Below are 22,945 nucleotides of genomic sequence, written 5' to 3'. Positions count from 1 at the left end.
GGTGTCGCAGAACGTTTGGCAAAGGCATAAAAGGCACATGCTGAGCTTTGCAGCAGTCCTGGATGAACGCAACTTAGAATACGTGTTTTGAATGATGTGTGCTGCACTCTTGAGCATAGTTGTCAATGTTTCCCTTTTCTTGTGAGGAAACCTATTTGTAATAAGGGAATTTCCCTTAAAAAAAGGGAAATGTTGACAGCTATGCTCCTGAGCCACTGCTTCTCATCATGCAGGGCCAAGAAGGTGGCAGACACACAAAGATGCTTCCTTTTCCTACATAATGTCCCAAGTCCTCAGCCCCAAAACAAGCTGGGAGTTTGCCACAGGTATCATGATGCTCCTTGAGAAAGGCTGCTCAGAAGCAATATACTATAATTGGGAGTCTCCTACTGCTTATGCAAACTGGTCTTTCTGCCAAGGATAGTCATATGCTGTAGGGAGCTTTCTGATTTTTCTTTAGTCTGTTTAACTTCCTGCTTAGGACTAATAGTCTAGAAGACAGATGTCTTGTGGGCCACTGTACTCTCCAGAAAATGATCTAGGGGCCAAGAACAGCCAGCTTCCTAATAAAGTTGATGCCACCTAGTGGTAAAGACCTCCCAGTTATTAAGCGTGTGCTCAGGCACAACATTATACATAAAAAGGTAAATTGATATATTGCAGAAATGCACCATTATATGCAGAATTTAGTTTTCTGCCGTCAACGAACGCTTTCAAAACCAATTGCACAAATGTGTCAAATTGCCAAAGAAATATTGAATATCAAAGTCTGGGTTCTTAATAGGCTGGGGTTCCAGCTTGGTAAGAGAAGTGCTGAAACAGGTGAACAACAAATCAGTTCTAAGGGCCATTTCATACATTGAACAGAAAAGACACACACCACTCTGCAACAGGGAGTTGCAACACACCTTAGTTTTCTCACACATGAACCTATATGAGACAGGTACTCTCAAATATATATTTGCCAATTTACATTATTGGCATGCACCTAAACACCCTCTGCCCATGTATAGTCCTTAAAAATGTAGCAACCCCACTCAGCTAGGAATCTGATTGACCATGGGCTAGTCACTGTATCTCAGTGTGAGCTACATGACAAGGTTGTTGTAGAGATAAAATAAGGCAGTGCTTTGGTATGCTAGCCAGAGTACCTTGAAATAAAGGTGGCATGAAAAGCAATAAGTCAGATAAATAAATTGCGGTAACCAATAACACAGGTCTTTAATATTGCCTGACATCAAATCAAATGCAATTATTTGCAATGTAGGTTGGGTTGTGCATGCATGTGTGAACCAGTCCCAAAGTACACATTACGCCAGTTTAGAAAAGTATCCCAAGAAAAGGGAGGAGGGGTCTATATTGAACTTATATTGCCAGGCTCCAATCACTCACCTTGTCCTCAGTGTCACCCTTGGAATCTGCTTTGCTTGGAGATACCTTTCAATTCAAGAAAAGAAAACAATCCATGAAATGTGCAATATTCAAAACCAGACATGAACTGAACGAGAATTTAGCTGGAAGAGAAACATTAAGTGTGCAAATTTTAAATTGGGATAACTCAGCTCATGGGATTCCTAATCTCGGGGTCATGAGATTGAGCCTCACGCTAGGCGAAAGATTCCTGCATTGCTGGGGGTTGGGCTGTATGGCCCTAGTGGTTCCTTCCAATTCTATGGAGGAGGATTGGACAAAGGCCAATGGTGTTCGAATGCAGAGACAGACTTGTGTTAAGCACTGGAAAGAACAGCCTAATTGTAAAAGTAATTCAAAGCTAGAACAAGCTACCTAGGGAGATTATGAAGTATTCCTCAAAGGCAAATTAAATGGGCATCTGTCAGCATGAAGACAAGATTGTAGAGCATCCTCCCCCCATAGAAAGCTGAAAGGGGTAAGATGGAACCATAGTGTCAGGGATCTGCCATCAGCTCAGAGGCGAGAGGTGGAAGGGCAGTTGTGTTATAGGGAATCTCCGAAAATCTTGCGAAGCAGTTCCTCCTCTGGCGAGGAGGAAAGCCCCACCTCCAGTGGAGAGGAGGTGGTGGGATCAGGGGATGCCAGGGAAAGCCTCAACATAGAGCCTGAGCAAATCGGAGAGGAGGGAAGTACCCCTTTGCCAGCGCCCACTCTGCGCAGTAGGTTTCGGCGCAGGGAGGGGAGGAGAAGGTTGGGGGGTCACACGACTGTTATGCTGGGGGAGGTACAAGGACCGACCACTCCCAGATTCTGCTAGCGACTGAGCCAGACATGAACGTACGACGCTCTTCACTGTAAATAGTTTGCACTAAGAATAAAGCCTGGAAAAGACAGGTCGGAGTCTTGCCTGTTTGCTCTCGAGCAACCACACCAGCACCTGACATATAGGATTGTAATGTTGGAAGGGACCCAAAGGGTTTTGTAGCTCAGCTCTCTGCAATGCAGGAATCCCAGTTACAGAATCCTAGCTGTAAATGATAGGGCCATCATGGCTTGTGGTGTGCCCACTCTTCTTTCCCGTTATGCTGTTCCAAGAATGCAAGAACATAAGTGCTCTGTTGGGTCAGGCCAAAGCCTGCCTGCCAGTCTGGCTCAGTGTTCCCTCGGCAGCCAATCTGATGGTTCTGCAAGCCTGCAAGCAGGGCAAGGCAAGGCAGGAGTGCAACAGAACTCTCCCCAGCAACTAGGATTTAGAGGCATGCTGCCCCTGTTACTAGAGGCAATGGATTGTCTAGTAGCCACTGATAGCCTTACTGTATTCTCCCTGAATTTGTCTAATCTGCTTTTAAAGCCATCCAAATGGGCAGTCGTCACTACATCCGATTCCATAGTCTTAACTATGTGTTGTGTTCTCTCTCGCCTGCTCTGATTCCCCCATCACCATTCAGCTTCAATGATTGGCCCCAAGTTCTAGTATTGTGAGAAAGGGAGAAAAACTTCTTTGTCCACTCTCGCCATACCTTGTGTAATGTTATGCTGTTATGTACTGAAGTTCTCACCCTGGGCTAGCAGGGGGATACTGTAGATAGTTGTGCAAATAAGGGATCGAAAGTGACATTCAATGATTGGATAGTTTTAGAAAGTTGTTACAGTAACGTTGTACTGGAGCTCTATATAAGCAGGCTGACTGAACCCTTCAGTTCAGTTCTGGCCTGGCCTGTGAAAAACAAGAGCTGTTTGAAGAATCGCTGTGTCGTCTGATATGTTCACCCACAACTTAACATATACACCTCTATCAGGTCCCCTCTTAACCACATTTTGCCTGCTAAAACTGCATAGCCCCAAATGTTGTACCCTTGCAGCTGCTCCAGCCCCTTGATCATTTGGGTTGTCCTTTTCTAGCTTGATGATCTTCGTTTAGTGCTGTAGTGGCCATAACTGTACACAATATTTCAAGTTTTCCATTGCCTCTAGCCATGTATATTTAGTTAGGCTTAAAAAAAGATTGCAAAGCTTGTTTCACCAGCAGTTAAGCAATCACAGGCAATAGTGATTTCCTAAACCAGGTATGATAGCAATCCTTTGCTTGCTGACCTTGGAGTAAGCCCCACAGACCTCAATGGGACATATGTCTAAATAAACATACTGTTGTGAGTTTTGAAGGGACAGGGTTAGGCTGCATGCCCAAGTCCCTTCTAATTTTTGAATCCGGCAAGGATTCAATTGTTGGAATAGCCAGGCCAGCTTCTTGGTGTGTTAAGAGCCCTATCTGCTTTGCATCTGGCCACCCCATGGTGAACTAGTGCACTACTCTGAACACAATATTTTTGTGGCAAATCCAACTAAATTGACTAATACTTAAAAAGCAGACAAAGACAAAGTGCATGTTAGAAAAGTTTAAGTTCCTTAGTAACATTTCCTGTCATATTGCAGAGATGTTTTATTAGATTTATTACACAACCCTATGCATTTTTATTCCTAAATGAGTACCCTAATCCTCCGTAAATGGAAACAAGTTCCATTGAGCTCAGTGGACCTTCTCTCTGAATAAAGATGCCTGTGATTCCACTGTTAATGTAGCTTTCCTTCTCCTTCCACAACAGCAGAATAGTTCTCCAAGGCATCGTCCACACTTCCACTTTTCCTGTGCCTTGACAGCACAGGTCCAAGTGGTTTTCCATTTGTCCCATGCTTTCTAGACACTGTTCAAAGTGGTTTTGCCTTTGCTCTACTGCTTTCCCCTGGAAAACCTGCTCTTTAGCACTAGATCGGAACAAATGGCAATCTGCAGAAAATCCAATTGCCATTTGTTCCGATTCAGTGCTAAAGAGCAGGTTTTCAGTGCTAAAGAGAGTGGATTTTCTTGAGGGAAAGCAGTGGGGCAAAGGGAAGTGTAGATGAGCTTTTAGTTGTGCCTAGATGGAAATGCTTGTGTAGAAAATAACAAATGGTTTTAATCTAACCTTCACAGCTAATGAATAAAACATTCCCATGCACACTTAAGATATATTTTTTCTAGTTAAATGACATTTCAAAATTCAGGTAGAGCAGCTAAATGTAAAAGAGGGCAGGGCTCCTGCTTCTTGGGTAATTGTGTAGAAGTAGGAGTTTCAACAGGTGTAGCTTGCATAATAAGCTACACCCACAGAAATTCCCTCTCCTATACATCTATTAAAAGTGCTGAATTACCATCATTTTTTGCATCTAGCTACACGACAAATAAATTGCTTTCTGCCTCGGTCAACAACACCTGATACTCATTCTATTGAATATATCAGATTTTGTTTTTATCACTTTCTTGTTTTTCTAGTCTTAAGTTCAGTTCTCCATGTTTTTCCACATCGGTTTGCAGTTTTGTTTTTGTTTTGTGACCCCCTTCCCCTTCATTTGCACTTTTTGCATGCAATTGTGCCCAATATACCCATGTCTGCAAAGCATTTTTTGTATTTTCACTGCCATATGCATTTTTGTACACAATGCTTGGAGGAAGAACTGCCTTGCAAAATTCAGAGAAGTGCAACTGTCAAAGGACAGTTTGATTCATGTAGTGTTTCCCAATGTGCAAATGAAATAAATTTCCCTTTAAATGCACACTAAATTGAATCCCCTGCCCCACACACATTGTTTGCAATCATTTCACATTGAACTAAATCTTTGCAGCTTTGACTGTGTTAGTTTGTGCTGCCCATGTGATGCAAAGCACCTCTTCCCTCCTAAATTTCTCTCTGTAACCGTGGGGCAGCAATTTTATCTTACAACAATTCATACATACACCAATTCCATTCAGATAAAGTGATGGCAAAAATCTTACCAAGGTTTTAAAGAAACTCATGATGACAGAGTCAGAGTTGTTATAGTCTGTCCCAGCTGCTGCTGTCTTAACGTTCTCTGGCTTTACGTCTTCTTGAGCAAGATCCTCAGCAGCCAAGCAATTGACACCTGCTGAATCCGGCTGCAGAGAGTTTTGATTGCACTCATCTATTACGTCCTGTATAAAAAGGGAGCACAATTCGGTCAGTTCCTCGCTTGTTGAATGCCCAGTAGAAGATTGTAAAAGTAGCCTGTTTGCCACTTGCATCATGTTGCTCTCTGAGCCACAATCCTAATTCCATCCATATTTCTTCAGCCTACATATCCAGAACAATTGGGCATTTATGCAAGCCCCGTCTAATATATGCAGCATTTGCCGTTGGCCTGGGGAACATTGTTCCAAACCAGAGAGAATAGCAAATACAAGAAGCCAGGTTGCATATGGCACGCAATCTCCGTTTCTGTTCAGTGCAGCTGAACACTGAATAGCAAGCAACACATGTCTGCGGCTTTCATCTCTGAATTATTTACTGTCAGTTCACACCACATACAGTTTACTCGTGCTCAGTTTACTATCCTTTTCCAGGAAGGCACACACACACACACATTGTGCAAGTTCAGGTTTGTTGGCTTATCTATTTAAAACCAGCTAAAAAAAATCAATGTTGCTTACTTGAGGAGAGGGACACTCTGGAGTTTGAATCAGAGGACAAGGATTCTAAATCTCTGGTGAAGTCCATTAGCGGATGAGCTCAGGGGAATGTACCTTCAAGGTTGGAACACCATAGCTCAGTGGCAGAGTATCTGCCTTGCGTGAAGAAGGTCTCAGGTACAACCCTGGCATCTCCAGGTAAAGTCTCCTGACTGAAATTCTGGAGAGCTGCTGTCAGTTAGTGTAGACAATACTGCGATATTTATTTATTTAAAGTATTTATTTACTTTGTTTATTTAAATGAAATATAATTCTCTCTCTCTCTCTGCCTAGACACCCCAACTTTTACACGGGAAGACACCCGAGGACACCAAAACCTGCATTCCTGTACCCGTGAAAATCTACGAAACCAATATATATATCAGATATACACAGTGGCAGAGCATTCCCCAATGCATTTCCTTACATTTCTATTTCTTCCACTATGGAACCCAAAGTGGTCCACATACACAGATCAGACCTACCTAGCTTCAGTAAGGTGGTGGTCTCACGTGCCTACAGGCCATAAGAACGTTCACAAAACACTCTCTTCAAAATCCTTGTTCTCATCCCGGCAGACATGCAGTGCAGTCTTAAACACGATTACTCAGGATTTCCATTGGACTTACTCCCCTTGAAGTGTGCTTTGGGTTACACTCTTAATAGCAAAATACTCTTTGTTTCTACCACAAAGTAGTTCCCTCTGTGATCAATGGGGCTTATCCCAGGGTAAAAAGGAACACAAGGAGATTCCTGTGCCAAGCCATTAGTCTATCTAGCTTCTTATTGTCCATGTTGATTAGCAATGGCTCTCCACAGTTTCTGAAAGGAGACGTTCTCAGCCCTACATGGAGATACTGAGGATTGAACCTGGGACCCTCTGCATGCATAACAAAAACCTCACCACTGAGCTGCATAGGATTGTATCCTAATGCTGTGATCCTAAGAACAGGTTCTTGGGATTAAGTCCCATTGAGCTAAATGGTGCTTACATCTGCTTAAACACAATGCATTGTAAATGAATAAAGCTCATCTTAGGATCCTTGTTATGGAAGGAACTCGCTTCCTTAGAGTGGGTACGAAAACAGTCTCCCCTAATGCTCTCAGAAGAACAGAACTGAACAACCGAGAAAGCTGTTTTAGTATTTTCAGTATATAATTAATGGGATGTATAGACAGTTTTTGCAGAATTCATTATGCGAAAGGCTGGGCTGGATGAATCCCTAGCCGGAATTAAAATTGCCGGAAGAAATATCAACAACCTCAGATATGTAGATGACACAACCTTGATGGCAGAAAGTGAGGAGGAATTAAAGAACCTTTTATTGAGGGTGAAAGAGGAGAGCGCAAAATATGGTCTGAAGCTCAACATCAAAAAAACGAAGATCATGGCCACTGGTCCCATCACCTCCTGGCAAATAGAAGGGGAAGAAATGGAGGCAGTGAGAGATTTAACTTTCTTGGGCTCCATGATCACTGCAGATAGTGACAGCAGCCATGAAATCAAAAGACACCTGCTTCTTGGGAGAAAAGCAATGACAAACCTAGATAGCATCTTAAAAAGTAGAGAAGTTCACCTTGCCAACAAAAGTCCGTATAGTAAAAGCTATGGTTTTCCCAGTAGTGATGTATGGAAGTGAGAGCTGGACCACAAAGAAGGCTGATCGCCGAAGAATTGATGCTTTTGAATTATGGTGCTGGAGGAGACTCTTGAGAGTCCCATGGACTGCAAGAAGATCAGACCTATCCATTCTTAAGGAAATCAGCCCTGAGCGCTCACTGGAAGGACAGATCATGAAGCTGAGACTCCAATACTTTGGCTACCACATGAGAAGAGAAGACTCCCTGGAAAAGACCCTGATGTTGGGAAAGATGGAGGGCACGAGGAGAAGGGGGCGACAGAGGACAAGATGGTTGGATAGTGTTTTTGAAGCTACCAGCATGAGTTTGACCAAACTGCAGGAGGCAGTGGAAGACAGAAGTGCCTGGCGTGCTCTGGTCCATGGGGTCACAAAGAGTCTCACACGACTAAACGACTAAACAACAACAACATAGACAGTTTAATCATCCATTAAGTGCAACCTCTGCAGATATATGCTTGACCAAAGAAGTCCAAACAACCTGTGGCAAATCTGTTATTATTATTTTTAAATGAGGTTTCCTCTAGTATATAAGCATGGAGAAACTATATTACATTTTCTCAGGCCTTAAACGTTTGTTTTCTTTAAGAACCTTCTTCTGTCTCTAACTGTAGGCTGGAGGGAGAGTGGCAATTTTGGCTGGGATCAACCCTGTTTTATTGCAGCTTGCTTTCAAAGGTGTGCAAAGAAATGTACAGCTGATTGGCATGATGCACAGAAGCCAAGACACAGTCCAAAGTTCAGTTTTGGCACCTGCTATGCATCCACCCACTCCTCCTCCTTCCGACAATTCTGAATTGATTTCATACCTTCCAGCCATTCAGAGATGAGGAAAGGGGTTCTCTTGCCTGCTTGTAACATTGCTAAAATCTACTTTGTACTGAGTCAGACCATTCAGCCCAATAATGTCTACACAGACTGGCAGAGGCTCTCCAGGGATTCAGGCAGGGAGGCTTTTCCAGCCTACCTGGAAATGCTGGAGATTAAATCTTGGACCGTCCACTTGCAAGGCAGATGCTCTACTCTACACATACTTGCAAACCCTTTAATATACACCAGAAGCACTGCCAGACCCCTCCCACACCTGCTGTGGTGGGGACAGGGACTTAAACTTCTGCTCATATGCACCACCTTACCTCTGTGACTGAGGGGGTCCAGGGCTGTGCGACATCATTAAGGCATTTGCGCATGATGTTGGTGTACACTGCAGCGTGCTGATGTTGCATGTGCATGTGCATGCTACATGCTGGTGTGTGTGTGGATGCCCCACAGCATGAGCACATGGCTGGCAAACAAGTTTGGGGGCCCCCTGACCCTCTAATTGAAAATTAGGGGGGTTGGCTCCCATGGCTCCCCACACTTGGTGCTTGTGCTTCTGGTGATCACAGTAAGAGAGGAATAATAATAATAATAATAATTAATAATAATAATAATAATAATAATAATAATAATAATAATAATTTATTATTTATACCCCACCCATCTTCTTGCTGGGTTACCCCAGCCACTCTGGGCAGCTTCCAATAAAATATTAAAATACAATAGACCATCAAACATTAAAAGCTTCCCTAAACAGGGCTGCCTTCAGATGTCTTCTAAAAGTCTGGTAGTTGCTTTTCTCTTTGACATCTGTTGGGAGGGTGTTCCACAGGGCTGGTGCCACTACCGAGAAGGCCCTCTGCCTGGTTTCTCATAGCGAGGGATCTGCCCGAAGGCCCCCGGCCCTGGATCTCAGTGTCCGGGAAGAACGATGGGAGTAGAGATGCTCCTCCAGGTATACTGGACCGAGGCCTTTTAGGGCTTTAAAGCCAGCCCCAACACTTTGAATTGTGCCCAGAAATGTACTGGGAACCAATGTAGGTCTTTCAAGACCAGTGTTATGTGGCCTTGGCAGCTGCTCCAGTCTAGCTGCCGCATTCTGGATTAGTTGTAGTTTTTGAGTCACCTTCAAAGGTAGCACCACGTAGAGCGCATTGCAGTAGTTCTAGCAAGAGATAACTAGAGCATGCACCACTCTGGCAAGAAAGTCTGTGGGCAGGTAGGGTCTCAGCCTGCATACCAGATGGAGCTGATAAACAGCTGCCCTGGACACAGAATTGACCTGCGCCTCCATGGATAGCTGTGAGTCCAAAATGACTCCCAGTCTGTGCACCTGGTCCTTCAGGGGCACAGTTACCCCATTCAGGACCAGGGAGTTCTCCACACCTGCCCGCCTTCTGTCCCCCCAAAACAGTACTTCTGTCTTGTCAGGATTCAGCCTCAATCTGTTAGCCGCCCTCCATCCTCCAACCGCCTCCAGACACTCACACAGGACCTTCACCGCCTTCACTGGTTCTGATTTGAAAGAGAGTTAGAGCTGGTTATCATCCACATACTGATGAACACCCAGCCCAACCCCCTGATGATCTCTCCCAGGACAGACAAGAGGAGTGGAGGATCAATGGAGCAAAAAAACAGCATGGATATAGGCTGGGTGCACTTAAAGGAGCAAGCAGCATCTCAAGACAAAGACCAGGCATCCATTCATAACCTTTTCTAACTGCAAACAGGACATCTGGAACCTGCCAAATGCACATGTTCACTTGTGGAAGAATGTATTTTGCTGGCATTGTTGCCAGCTCCATTATGTGGCGACGGCATTTCTTTTTCTCATTGTACCAGCATGTTATGTAAAAATTCAATCTTTAAGCAATAAAGAGATTTTTTAAAGAAGAAGAAGAAGAAGAAGAAGAAGAAGAAGAAGAAGAAGAAGAAGACGACGACGACAAGGACCTGGTAGCCCTGGGAACATGTCTATGTTCTACCTATGTTCTACTGGCAGACAGGACATGACTCCTGTGCTTTTAATAGTTGTGTAGGAGAGGGAATTTAAGCAGGTGTAGCTACACCTGCTGAATTTTCCCCTTTCTACCCAACTATTAGAGGTGCACAGCCTTGTCCTCTTTTGCATATATGACCATCGTACTAGCCAGGTAAACTTTAATTTGGAACCATCACGTGCCCTCAGAACGTGGGCTACTAGGCCGCTATCAAGGCTATTGTCAGATGTGAGGATTACTGGGTTGGTTCTCCTGGTTATAATGCTAGGGCTTCTAGTGTTCCTTTTAAACTGTGGTACCTGTTGCATTATGGAACTGTGGCCTTTTGATGGATATACCTCCATGTCGTGCTAAATTTTAAATGCTAGGATACCGCCCCAAATTTCACCTCAGAAAATTACAGTGCAACTTTCCTGTAATTTTCTGAGTTAATAATGAGGTTGCTAACTTGTTTTTCTTTGTCTCTGGAAACAATTAACATGCAAACAACATGCTAAACATCCACTAGATTCCAAGTTGTTTTTACATCACGTGAAAGATCACATAAAATGTGGAAACTATCAGGTAAGGAAACATCAGAGGGAATTAAGTGCTGTCTGAATGCAGCCCAACTCTTCTAAAGACATGGGAGATTTTATTCACTGATAGTTTGGCACTAAGAAACATCATAATGCCTTCAAAATCATGAGAACATTTAGATGGCCTTTTGAAATATGCATATTTTCTCGTTTGTTCCTAATCTTCTCCTTAGGGTACCCAGTAGTTAGATAAAACCAGCTTTGTATTTGTGTAATATTTGTGTAAGTTTTATTTCTTGTTAGTTCTTGTTGCAAATGATGGCATCCAACTGCTACATTCCAAATATTTACACTTTATTTTATTTTTGTGTGCTTGGATGTTTGCCCCTATACAAGAGCAATTTCAGGCATTGCAGGGGGTACATAATAAAGCCAAATCTACTATGAATCTATTTAGTATTTGTAAAATAATAAAGAGGTAATATTGCTTTGGTACATTGCTGAGTTTGTTCTGCCCTCTCTCCTCCCCTCCCCTTCTTATAAAGAATTTATAGAGAATGGTTTACATATTATTAAGAGGGAAACATACATCTGAGTGGGTCAGCTGTGGGTTGGGGACAGAGATTTTTGATATGTGTGAAATTTTGCATGCATGGAATTGCAGTATAACAAAAGTTCTTCTTAGCTTCATGGAAAGTTGATGGAGAAAGGGCCCATTCTCCGGCTGGCATCCAATGTGTTAAATGAATCTGTTTTATTAGGCAAAAGCACAAGATAATGCCTGCTTAATGCCTCTCTCCCGCCTACCATTTTGCAAGCTGACCTCCAAAAGTTACACAGATCAGTTGGCTTGGAATGTCCTAATACGTTGTTTAGAAATGTCGTGTAATAAGAAACCTAATGCAGCGGTCAAGAGCAGCTGCCAAAAAGTAGCGCGAAGGCTTTCTAAGAAAAAATAATGTGCCGTATAGAATGTGCACATTTTTTACCATTCTTCGTCATCGTAACAATAACGATAAAGATATAAATGAGGCAAGCAAAGCCTGCAGTCATTGTGCCGCACTTGATGCGAATCAAAATGTGATATTGTGATATAAATGAATGTGTAGCAAGAGTCAACTAATAAAACTGTGGCTTTGCAAGAGAAATAATTGTTTGTACGGCAGCACCTTTATTGGAAAGCAAACATTTTAGCGTCACTTTGACATTCTCCTTTTCCTTCCATGTAGGAAGAAATTTCCCTCCTTTATTTTGATTAATTAGTTCCAGGCCAGGCCAGGGAGGGTAGAGGCAAGTACAGAGAGTTATTCTTACTATTAAATTTGTAGTCCACTCTTCCAAGGAGCTCAGGGGTTGTGCACATCTCTCTCCCCCCCCCCCCCCGCTCCTGCTATTGCTTGTATAGTTAATCTAGCTCAGAGATCCTAGAGGTTGTAGTGAGAAGCAGGTTTTGCCATCTCTCAATGGGAGTCAATCAGAACTGAGTCAATTTCTCTTTCCATATCCTTAATCCATCATCTGCATAGCCCTACGTCTTAGGGTGTCTTCAGAAGTGCTCCTGGTGAGCCCGCTACTGATCCATAGTCCTCCTACCAATTGGGAAGTAGGTAAGTAGTAGAGGAAGAGGGGGAAAAACCCCACACTGGCTCTCATAGGGATGAACATTTGTACGCACTCTTAGACATGGAGACTATATAGGGACATTGACACACAGAGAACGTGGAACTCCTTATTAGACAGGCAGACAGACAGACAGACAGACAGACAGACAGACAGACAAGAGCCCTCTTCAGGCAAAGCATTAGCCTAGCAGCAAAGACGGTGTCCTTGCTCCACTGACACCCTCCATTGTGGTTTCAGTTGCCTTCCATGAATTGGAAGGCGCAAGTATGGCAATGAGCAGTAGAGGTGACACACTCATACACACTGGTCCTTCCCTCGCATGTTTAGCACTAGGCTAACAATGCCCGAAGAAGGCTAGATATATAATAAAAAGTCTGCATACCTCTCTAAAGACAGCCCCTAATTGGAGATTTATGTGGGGAAAGAGGCTCTCCCTGAAAGCCAGAGAGCATTCTGGAAGCCTAAAAGCTTGTTTGTACATCTCTCTCTGTGTGGTAACTTTGACACAACAGGGGCCTAAAACAGTTATGAACAGAAAGGCTTAGATTTGTGTGCTGAGTGGGTTGGGCTTTGGGGGGTAAGCAGATGACAAATAAGACATCTGTTGGTTTCATAAGCATTTCTGATAAATAAAATTCCTGGCTGAACTACTGGAGAAAGGCCACAGAGCTATGCAACAGAGTGGGATTCAGTCACATACTGGCAAATTCTGGTTGCGCAACAATGGTTGGTTGGGAGAGCTTGTGCAACAAACCCGCTTCTCCCAAAGACCAGAGTTTCTGCAGTAAGGAAAGTGATGGAGAAATGAACTAGAAAGTGTGGGATAACACTTGCTTCGATTCAGCATCATCTAACCTCCCCACAAGCAAATCAGAATGAATGCTCAGTAAACAACCAGCAATGTCTCATCTACCTGCAAACAAATCAGGATGAATGCTCAACAAACAGGTGATATTGGAATGTGTTGGGGGGGGGGCTATTCTGAGGATGGTCGTTTCACTATTTGTCCTGTCAGAGCTACTGAGACATTTTGATGCCTATGGCAAAAGACAAGATGGCTACCTCTCCCAGTTACAAAAATCCAACCATATTGGCAGCTGAACCTTACTTCAGCAGTGGCAGCAGAGCATCCTCCTTCACCACACCTGAGGGTTCATTTGGAGCAGGCAAATCCAAAGTCCGTTTCTGGGGCCTAATCCAGCCCGCCGGCTGATTTAATCCAGCCCCTGTGGCAGTATATGTCCTGGGCTAAAAGCTCAGCAAGTTTGGTCGGCCCTCACGCATGTTCACTTCATCAAATCTGGCCCTCTTTGAAAAAAAGTTTGGGCACCCCTGATCTAGAGGGTGCATAACAGGCCAGATAGCTCATACAGCTCCATCCTTCAAAACCTCACCACCAATCCACATCCTCCAGTATCTGCACCCTGAGGCTGCCATGTCACTCTGCTTAATGGTCTGGCCCTGCAGTAATATATCTATATCCAAATCTATATCTATATCTATATCTATATCTATATCTATATCATCTATAAATGGCATTTCTGTGCGCTGCTCTGGTTTCGCCAGAAGCGGCTTAGTCATGCTGGCCACATGACCCAGAAAAACTGTCTGCGGATAATCGTCAGCTCCCTCGGTGTGGTGTAGTGGTCAAGAGCGGTAGTCTCGTAATCTGGGGAACCGGGTTCACGTCTCCGCTCCTCCGCATGCAGCTGTTGGGTGACCTTGGGCCAGTCACACTTCTTTGAAGTCTCTCAGCCCCACTCACCTCACAGAGTGTTTGTTGTGGGGAGGAAGGGAAAGGAGAATGTTAGCCGCTTTGAGACTCCTTAAAGGGAGTGAGATGAGTGTCACAACCCCAGAGTGTTGTGACTGGACTTAACTGTCAGGGGTCCTTTACCTTTACCTTTATATCATCTAGATCAATTTTTTTTTTGGGGGGGGGGGGTTATAAAATCTATAGTACAAGAGGCATAGCTGTCAACTTTCAGATTTGAAAATAAGGGACCAGCAGCCTCACCTGTCCCAGGGACAGTCTACGGGATATCTAACAATCTGGGATAGCAGCAGGAAGCAGGAGGAAACGGCGCTGGAATAAGGGAATTTCCCACACACAAAAAGGGTAGGTTGACAGCTATGGCAAGAGGGGGAGTCAGCACTACCCATTTAATTTTTTGTACATACAGAATATTCTGGTTATTATAAAATGTGTATATGTTAGCATCAGCTCTGCCATTTTGGGTGGGTATAATGAGAAGCTATATGAAAAGCTTGTATTCTTGCCAAGCCCTTTTTTGTTCCCATGAAGAGCACGGCTCACTCAGTGAAACATTTCAGTCACATAATTTACCTTGGCTTGAATAGCGAACGCTTCATCGGTTAATGAATCCTGCCCTTGTTTTAATTATGCAGCTTCCTGAATGTAGTTTTGTGGTGCTTGAAAATAAGGCCATGGTTCAGCCAAACACAGAATGCCTGTGTAGTTCCTGGACTGGAATCTAAAATGGAGGCATCTCTCCCTCTCTCTCTTTCCCTCCCTCTCAGCAATGTTAGTTGTTGTTTGTTGGCATTGTGACATGCGGAAAAAGCTTTGAAGTGATTAAGCTCCCACAGAAGCTATCAGTCATGGCTTACTTAAAGAGTTAAGTGTGCCTGAAGCAAAATCTGGAAAATTACGATTAAATCAAATATTTAGACTTCCAGTATAAATATCTCATCTGTATACAGTAATCAGACGTTCGGCTTTCTGCCGTCTGTCAGAGGCCAAAGATACCAATTTTATCAAAAGTGTGTTGATTACCACTGAGCTTTTTATTTGAGCCTAATTCTGCCCACCTGAACACTTGTATAAATAAACCACTTCGGAATTAATGGGAAGTCAAATAAGAGCTGCAGATTGCATTTATTTCAGAAGATATGTCTGGAAAACTAAAGATCTGCCTTGTAAAGCTTATAGCTTGATGGCAAAATAAAAATCATTAGCATTTTATAATACTTGGAATTTCAAGTTCTACACACAGGTTTTTTTTTGAGTAGAATCTCAACAAACAAACCAACAAACAAATCCTGCTTCCTAGAAATTATCTCAATAAGTGTATCCTGGCAGTAAGCTCCCTATGCTCTAACTGCTTCTAGTTACCAATAAATATTGCTGTTTTCTGGAATGAATCCATGGAAAATAATTGGGTGATATCTAACTAAGTCAATGGGCCCATTCTGAACATGGCTAATGCTGGATATCATTCACTGTTGCTATCTTTGGCTCTTTTGTATGCCTTCTTTAAAATTTTAGTGCTATAAGGGCCAAAGTAAAACACAAACATTAATTGCATGAATGCAGTTAAAACCCATGGTTTGGTATATGTAAGTAGGAGCTATAGAAATGCCCAGGACATTTTGCTTCCTGAAGCACAGGGCAATATGGCATCCCTCTCATTCCAGGAAAAGAATTTGACTAGATTGGCAGCTGAATATTACTTCTATAGAAGTGACAGAAAAAACTTCACTCACTGCACCAGAGGGCTTCAGGGTAGCTTTGAGGATGCAGTTCTGAGCTCCAAAACATTGCCAACCCTTCCTGCTGCCCAACATCTGTTGCTTGAGCCACCTGCCTCACTTCAATCCACAAAACTTGACTTTAACAACTGGACCAATAAAAAACTTAACTGCGAACCCAAACCATGGGATGAACGACTACCAATGCTGTTTCGTCCAATCAATAGGGGTAGTCACTGTGGTGACGTACAGATTTTTGTTGGACTACAACTCTCATCAGCTCCTGCCAGCATGACCAATGATGATGGAGGTTGTAGTCCAACAACATCTGGAGGACCCTGTGTTGGCTCCTCTTGCTGTACACAGTAGTGAATTTTGTCTAGTGTGGCCTGGTTAGGTCTTTGCAGTTTTCTTGCGCAATGAATTCCTATGTCCCATAGCATGGTGACAAAAGTGTGATGTAGTTATATGTCAGTACACAGCCAAACTAGAGAACTGAGATATGCCAGAAAGACTAAGGAGAGTAATCAGTTAAATTTTCTGCAGAGTTTAAGGGCCAACATAAAGGGGATGTAACTTCCCTCTCTCTCCAAATTTATAGAATTGTAGAATTTGAAGCGACCCTGAGGGTCATCTAGTCCAACCCCCTGCAATTGCAGATGTGCTTGGGTGGTGTGAATTGCACCAAGGCCATATCTGGGGAAAACATTTTCCCAATCTCACTTGTTTCCCTGAAAGTGCTACTTGCCTTACTATGGAAAACACACTAGTACTTATGTCCTATCACTGACATTAAACACAGAAGATCCAAGGTTCAATCCTGGCATCTCTGGTTAGGAAAAGACTTGGTGATAGAAAGACCTCTGAGATTCTAAATGACTGCTGCCAGCCAGAGTAAACAACACCAAGCTGGATGGATCAATGTTCTGAGTTGGGATAAGATGGCTCCCTATAAGAAAAATGTAATCAGATGAAGGTCAACCATAGTCGAAATCCAGTTTGGTTTGTGTGTGCTTTAAAAAAGAAAAAAGAAAGTTGGGATATCTAATCATTCACATCTTATTTAGTTTGACCTTTGATAGAAGGGCATGAGACTTTGGAGAGCTACTGTCGGACAAGGTGGATAGTCTTCAGCTAAATGTAACCACAATAAATGAAGCCCTGTAACTCTCAGTAATTGAATAAGCCACATAGGATTCTCATTCCCCAGAGGTTTTTGGTTTTTTCAAGCCATCAGAATGTTTGGGGGTTATGTATGAAGTGTCCAAAATATATGTTGTTAGAAATAAAAGCTATTGGGTCTTTATGCTCAAAATTCAATTGCAGGCAAACTCAAAACCGAACATAAAAATAAAAAGGTGGGGTACAAGAGAGATTATTTTAAAAACTCCCCCCCGATTCACAGAATCCTATTAGTAGTAATTCCACCTTTTATTTTAAAGAGCAACCTGCACAATAGAGTTTACTTCTTTACAAGCAGGGGATGAAGTTAGTACAAAATGCATGGCTGAATTTAAACTGTAGAAATGGTTGTAATCTCAAGAGTATTATCCAGAAATTGCTCTAGGAAAGTGAAAGAAGTCTACTTTGGTTTCACCTTGCCTTCTCCATGTACATAGTTTCATGGTGAAATGATATACATAAATTTGGTGACACCTGCCTCACACTAAGGTCACCACAAGTTGACCAATGGCTGAATCTTGAACACCAAACCCAAAGAAGATAAGAACTCAAAAACATAAGAAGAGCATTGGTAGAAATGTCTCCAATTTCACAACTTTTCTTATGATAGAAATATTTCAGGTAGTTGAAATTGTCACCACACCTTAATTACCATTCAGTGAGACTGGGGCGGGGAGCAGGCAATGATGCTCAGTGGGCCAAATTTGGCTTCTGGGCTCCTAGTCAGCAAATTGTGCTGCAGAGCTAACATTGCAGTTGCAGTGGATTATTATTTCTCTCCAACAGGTGGCTGTTCCACCTCTGTCACTCGACGGGGATTTAGCTTTTTATCACATTGTACAGTGTGATGCTATCTTGTCCCATTAAAAAAACAAAAACACCTCCAGACAGACTTAATTAGAAACAAATTATACCATCCTGTTTTGTTTACTTGCCTTCCCCTGCAAGACATTCTCTGGCGTGCTTTGTAATCCTGCAGTTCCTTCTGCTGTGATGATGACACCTGGATTCTCTTCCTTCACCTCCCCTTGGCTTTGGTCTTGTGCTTTGATCTTGTCTTTCCCCCTTTCCACTTTGAAGAGTCTGTCGAAAAAGCTTAACTCTTTGGGCTTGGACAAAGCGGCATCCTCCTCCTCTGCCTTCCCCGGTGCTGTGAGTTCAATTTCACTGAGAGATTCTTCCCTTAGGTTTTTATCTGAAGCTTCCTCTGTCGCAGCTGCAGCAGGAAGGTCCACATTCTCACTCAAGGCTTTGTTCGCTTGGGGTGCTTCTGAGCTGACATCAAGCTGAGCCGATCCAGCCGATGCATTTGCTGCTTTCTCTTCGGTACGTCCTGGTACAGGCCGTGAAAATGCAAAGACAAAACGAGATTTGGCAGCTGGTGGGGCCGCCTTGGCCTCCTTCCCAAGATTATTTCCACTGGCCTCGGAGCTGGAGCTGAGCTCCATTGTCTTCTGGGAAGAAATGGCCACATTATCCTGGACAACACTCACTCTTGCATCCACTACAAGTACAAACAAGAAAACAGCAATTATCCATCATGACAGGAAAGATGCACTATTAATCATAGCTGCCTGTGTATTTAATGGACTGATTGTAAACTGCAATGGCTAAACAAGCACAGTGTGTACGTGCCATTCTCATTACAAAGTGTGAGCTTTGGCCTATCCGCTTACACATGGAATATGGGTTGCTGAAGCTCACTGTATTGTCATTGTTGACTATTTATGGCCCACACTTTGATGACACTGGAATGCTCCCTTAAACTATAGGGCAAGGGTGAGGAACTCTTCCTGGCCAGCTGGTCAGATCCTTATCTCCCTACCTCTGGAAAGCTAAATTGGAAAGGTGAGTGTCCTAGAAACAACAGGTGATGCTGTGCTTTGAAGCCCCAACTGTTGGGACTTCAAAGTGCAACATGGAGGTTGTTTGAAAGCTCTTTTGCAAACAGCCCCATGCTGCACTTTGAATGTCCAAAACATGGGGCTATTTGCAAAAGGGCTTTTAAATAGCCCAGAACTGTATTTTGGCTTTGTATGTTTGCTCACAGTAGGGGGACAGGTAGATACAGCCAATTGAGCAGGATAGAACTCCCCACTCACCAGCTGATGTGTTAAGGGTTCAAGCCTGCTAGATGCAGGGGTCTGCTTCACCAGCACATTCCCTGATGATGGCATAGAATGACAGGGTTAGAAGGAACCTACTGTTAATCATTTGCAGCAATTTGGATTTGTCAAAGGCTTTGTCTCTGCATGCCCTGTGTGGTAACGGGCACAATTATTTTTTTGTTTTTAAAGACAAAAGTTACAAAAGTGTAGCTTCCCGTTTATTATTCTTTGTTGAATCATTAGAAACTGAAACCACATAAGAAACTGCATGCTGGAGAATTCAAAAGCAGAGTATGCTTTGAGTTGAGTGTAGCTAGTTCCTGAAAATGTGGGGATGGAAATCTTTAGAAATCTGATAAGTATTTGCATTGTTGTGAGAAAGATGCTATTTCTAGAAGTAAAGGCAAGATTCCCCTTGCCAGAAACAGTGTAAAATTGTCCTCAAAGGGAAAGGAAAATTGTGAGGTTTCAAGGTACAATTTCTGAGAATTAACAATGTGGAAATGCAACAAAACCTGTTCTTTTATTGCAGAATGAATAATCTAATTGTTAACTCCCGTCAAAGCACAATAGCTGAAGGAATTTTATTTGCTGTGACTATTCCAATACTGCCTTTAAATCAGAGCCAGCCTTACCTTCGGCTATTCCCCTCCCTTGAATGGCAGAGCTGAGTGTGCCAACCAGCATATCATTAACCCCCTAAAGTAGCCTACTGCTAACCTGCATTCCACTGTCTTTTGCTCTAGAGCTTGGAACTGCCACTTCAGCAGCAGCATTCGGGTGGTGCAGGTGTGGCTGTGTTGCTCTTCTGACTTCCCAACACTGTGCATCGTGGATGCTTACAAGGAAGAAGGGTGGGTGGGTGGCAAGGCAGCAGGGAGCTTGGCAAGTACAGGCCTGGTGGCAGAGCGAATCTGATGCTCCTGCTACCAGGCCCACACTGTGCCGAACTCTCTGCTGCCTTGGCCCACCCACTCTCCTGGTTGGACCGTCAGGACAGCAGCACAGCTACACCTGCCCTGCTCTGCCAGCTGCTGCTGATCAGCAGTGGAGCAGGCCATATTTCCTGGAGGCTCCATCCTTTCCTAGCACTTAGCCCAGGTCCTGATTTGAGGTGTTACATGTGCTTCACCCTCCTCCCAAGTAGCTCACATGCAGCTAGCTCGGTGTTCCTCAAACCTGGGTCTCCAACTGTTTTTGGACTACAACTCCCATCATCCCTAGCTAGCAGGACCAGTGGTCAGGGATAATGGGAATTGTAGTTCCAAAACAACTGGAGGCCCAAATTTGGGAAATCCTGAGCTAGCTGGACTTTCTTTCTCTTCTGCCCTTGTAACCCTGGGGCTGGGTGATAAGGGAAAATCCAAGGGCCAGCCAAGAATCCAAGCAGTCCTGGGGCCAGATTGTTAAGGTCCTCAGGGCCATTAGTGGTGCGGAGATCTGATGAGTGATCCCACTCTTTCTCCTCCTTCTCTAAGGAGAGAGAGAGTCTAGGTTCCAGGACTGGGGAGGGCTGAACCATGACTTCCTACCACTCTGTTGTCCTTAATAGCACTTTGTCCTTGGTCTGGGGCCATCCCTGCAATCCTCAAGCTCCCTTGAGTCACTGTTGTCCTATCCCTGAACCTCCATAGAGAGGCTTTAATTTGAGAACTCTGATTCTAAATCAATGGATCAAAAAACCTGCCATAAGCTCTCATTAATCAGCATGTACAAGGCAGCAGGATCTAGCCTGAAAATGGCATCCTTTCACTCACACAAGTGAAATCAAGCACAAAGATAAAAGCCTGCCACGGTCAATTGACATACCTTTGATTTCAGAAACTACACAGAGGCAAGACAGACATGAAAATCATTTCTAAATGCGTTTCTTAAACAGCTGTGGAAAGACATGAGCCAAGTGTACAAGACAAAGCAGGAAAATGGAAAGATCCCACTGTGATGATGCCTTTGCAGCTGTGAACTAGTAAAGCATTATAGTAATGGGGCTTATTTCAGGGTGTCTAGAACCATCAGCAAAATGGAAAAGAAAGTGATCGTGAGCAATATTCACATGATATTTAACAGTCGCCACTTTCCATTTCAAGCCCTGTTGCACGAACATGTCTGCACAGCTTGTGACCCACCAAGGTTGAATTTCATCAAGTAGTACTTATGTTTGATGCATATTCTGCAGCTGGTCCAAACAATCCAGGATCGGCTAATAAACCCAGCTAATTAACTGCCCCACAAGAATCAGAGATATTGGCTTTCCTCCCCATTCACATCTGTGTAGCAGACTCTAGCTAGAAATGCATCTTCACTGAACACATACAGTTCCACCTCTAAGAGGCATCCGACTCACATCAGCCCCAGCCAGTATGATAAATGATGGGAGTTAACAACATCTGGAAGCTCCCATGTTAGCCACCCTTGGTCTAGACATAGCTTTCAGCCTATTCATATGACCCAGCTTCTATTATAATAATGTGAACTGCCCTGAGAACCACGTATGAAGGGTGGTATACAAATTTAATAAATAATAATGGCAAGCTGGGTATTTTTGCTGCAGAATCAGGCCATATAACAAAGCAGGTAGCTTCCACTGGGTCCACAGATGAAGAGGGCAACTTTTCAGGCACCGGAGCTCCACCAGAACATAGGAATAGCTTGGACACATTGATTATCTGGGTTGCTTTTGTTATTTTAGCAGATTGGTAAACTTACTGCCACCCATTTACTAAATATGTTGCTAAATACACAAGCCAGGGTGCTATGAAGTCTGGGAAAGTATCAACGAGATGAAAGATGCAGAGAAAGAATCAGAAATTGTAAGTTTGATGGTGCTCCATGATGTCTTTGTTTCTCTATAGTCTCCTTTGGTATCACTAGGATACATTGTTCTTTAGCACTTTATGATGGGGCACTTTATTTGTGAATACTTCATCCTCTTGCTCATGAGGAGGATCTAGAAAGCTTCCCTGGAGCTTGGCCGCTTATTGGTCTTGATCTCCAAATGGTATAAATGTGTATGGAGTAATTGTGAGCTGGGACTGGTTATGTTTGCTCCATATAATTTCCCTTTGCATGGTGTGGGGAGTGGGAGTAAGAGTGAGACATCATCTTTCTTACCCACCAACTCACCCATCTGATGCCCCTGCCCTGCTCTGCATATGAGGCTTTCTGGGAGCCTCATGGAAAACACTTTGAGGTTCCTAAAGACCTCAGAATAGAAGCTATCAATATCTATTTATAGATACATGCTACACCTTAACTTTCTCAGCAGGGTTCTTGTTGTTTGACTCTTAACCAGACTAGCACCTGTTTTTAATTTGTAAGTAGCTTAACAGAGTAATGCAACATTTCTTGAAATTCAAGATCTAGCACATTTCAGATTATCTTGCAATGATTTATGGTTTTCTTAAATTATGCGTGCCAGTACAGTAAACAAGTGCCAGTTTTTCAGAAAGACCAGGCTTGTTTTTTGGGAGAAAGGGCTTCACTTATTTGCCCTGGCAGAAAGGGCATCCATGGCATTTAGGCCAACGTCTCAGAATAGGGCTTTGAATACACAGTTGAGCATTCAGCCATGACTACATGTTAAGAGGCATATAAATGGCTTCATGCACCTTGAAGCAAAGGTGCAACTCCAAATATCACACCACTGCCT

The 22,945-nt window shown here is 43.3% G+C and overlaps 1 protein-coding gene across 7 annotated transcripts in view; it reads right to left on the bottom strand.

The window, feature by feature from the left end:
* Positions 1–22,945, bottom strand: part of BCAS1 (brain enriched myelin associated protein 1) — a 54,107-nt gene that overhangs the window by 19,570 nt on the left and 11,592 nt on the right. For all 7 annotated transcript variants that reach the window (XM_083744352.1, XM_083744354.1, XM_083744358.1 and 4 more), the window contains exons 4-6: positions 18,124–18,692; positions 5,225–5,401; positions 1,393–1,437 (exon numbers count right to left, since the gene is read on the bottom strand). In XM_083744352.1, coding sequence (XP_083600478.1) covers positions 1,393–1,437; positions 5,225–5,401; positions 18,124–18,692 — 791 coding nt within the window. The remainder of the gene's footprint in view (positions 1–1,392; positions 1,438–5,224; positions 5,402–18,123; positions 18,693–22,945) is intronic.

Source organism: Podarcis gaigeae, assembly GCF_964106915.1.
Source record: "Podarcis gaigeae genome assembly, chromosome: 6".
NCBI lineage: Eukaryota > Metazoa > Chordata > Lepidosauria > Squamata > Lacertidae > Podarcis > Podarcis gaigeae.
Note: the sequence above shows the minus strand (reverse complement) of the source record. Positions and strands in the feature narration are given on the sequence as shown.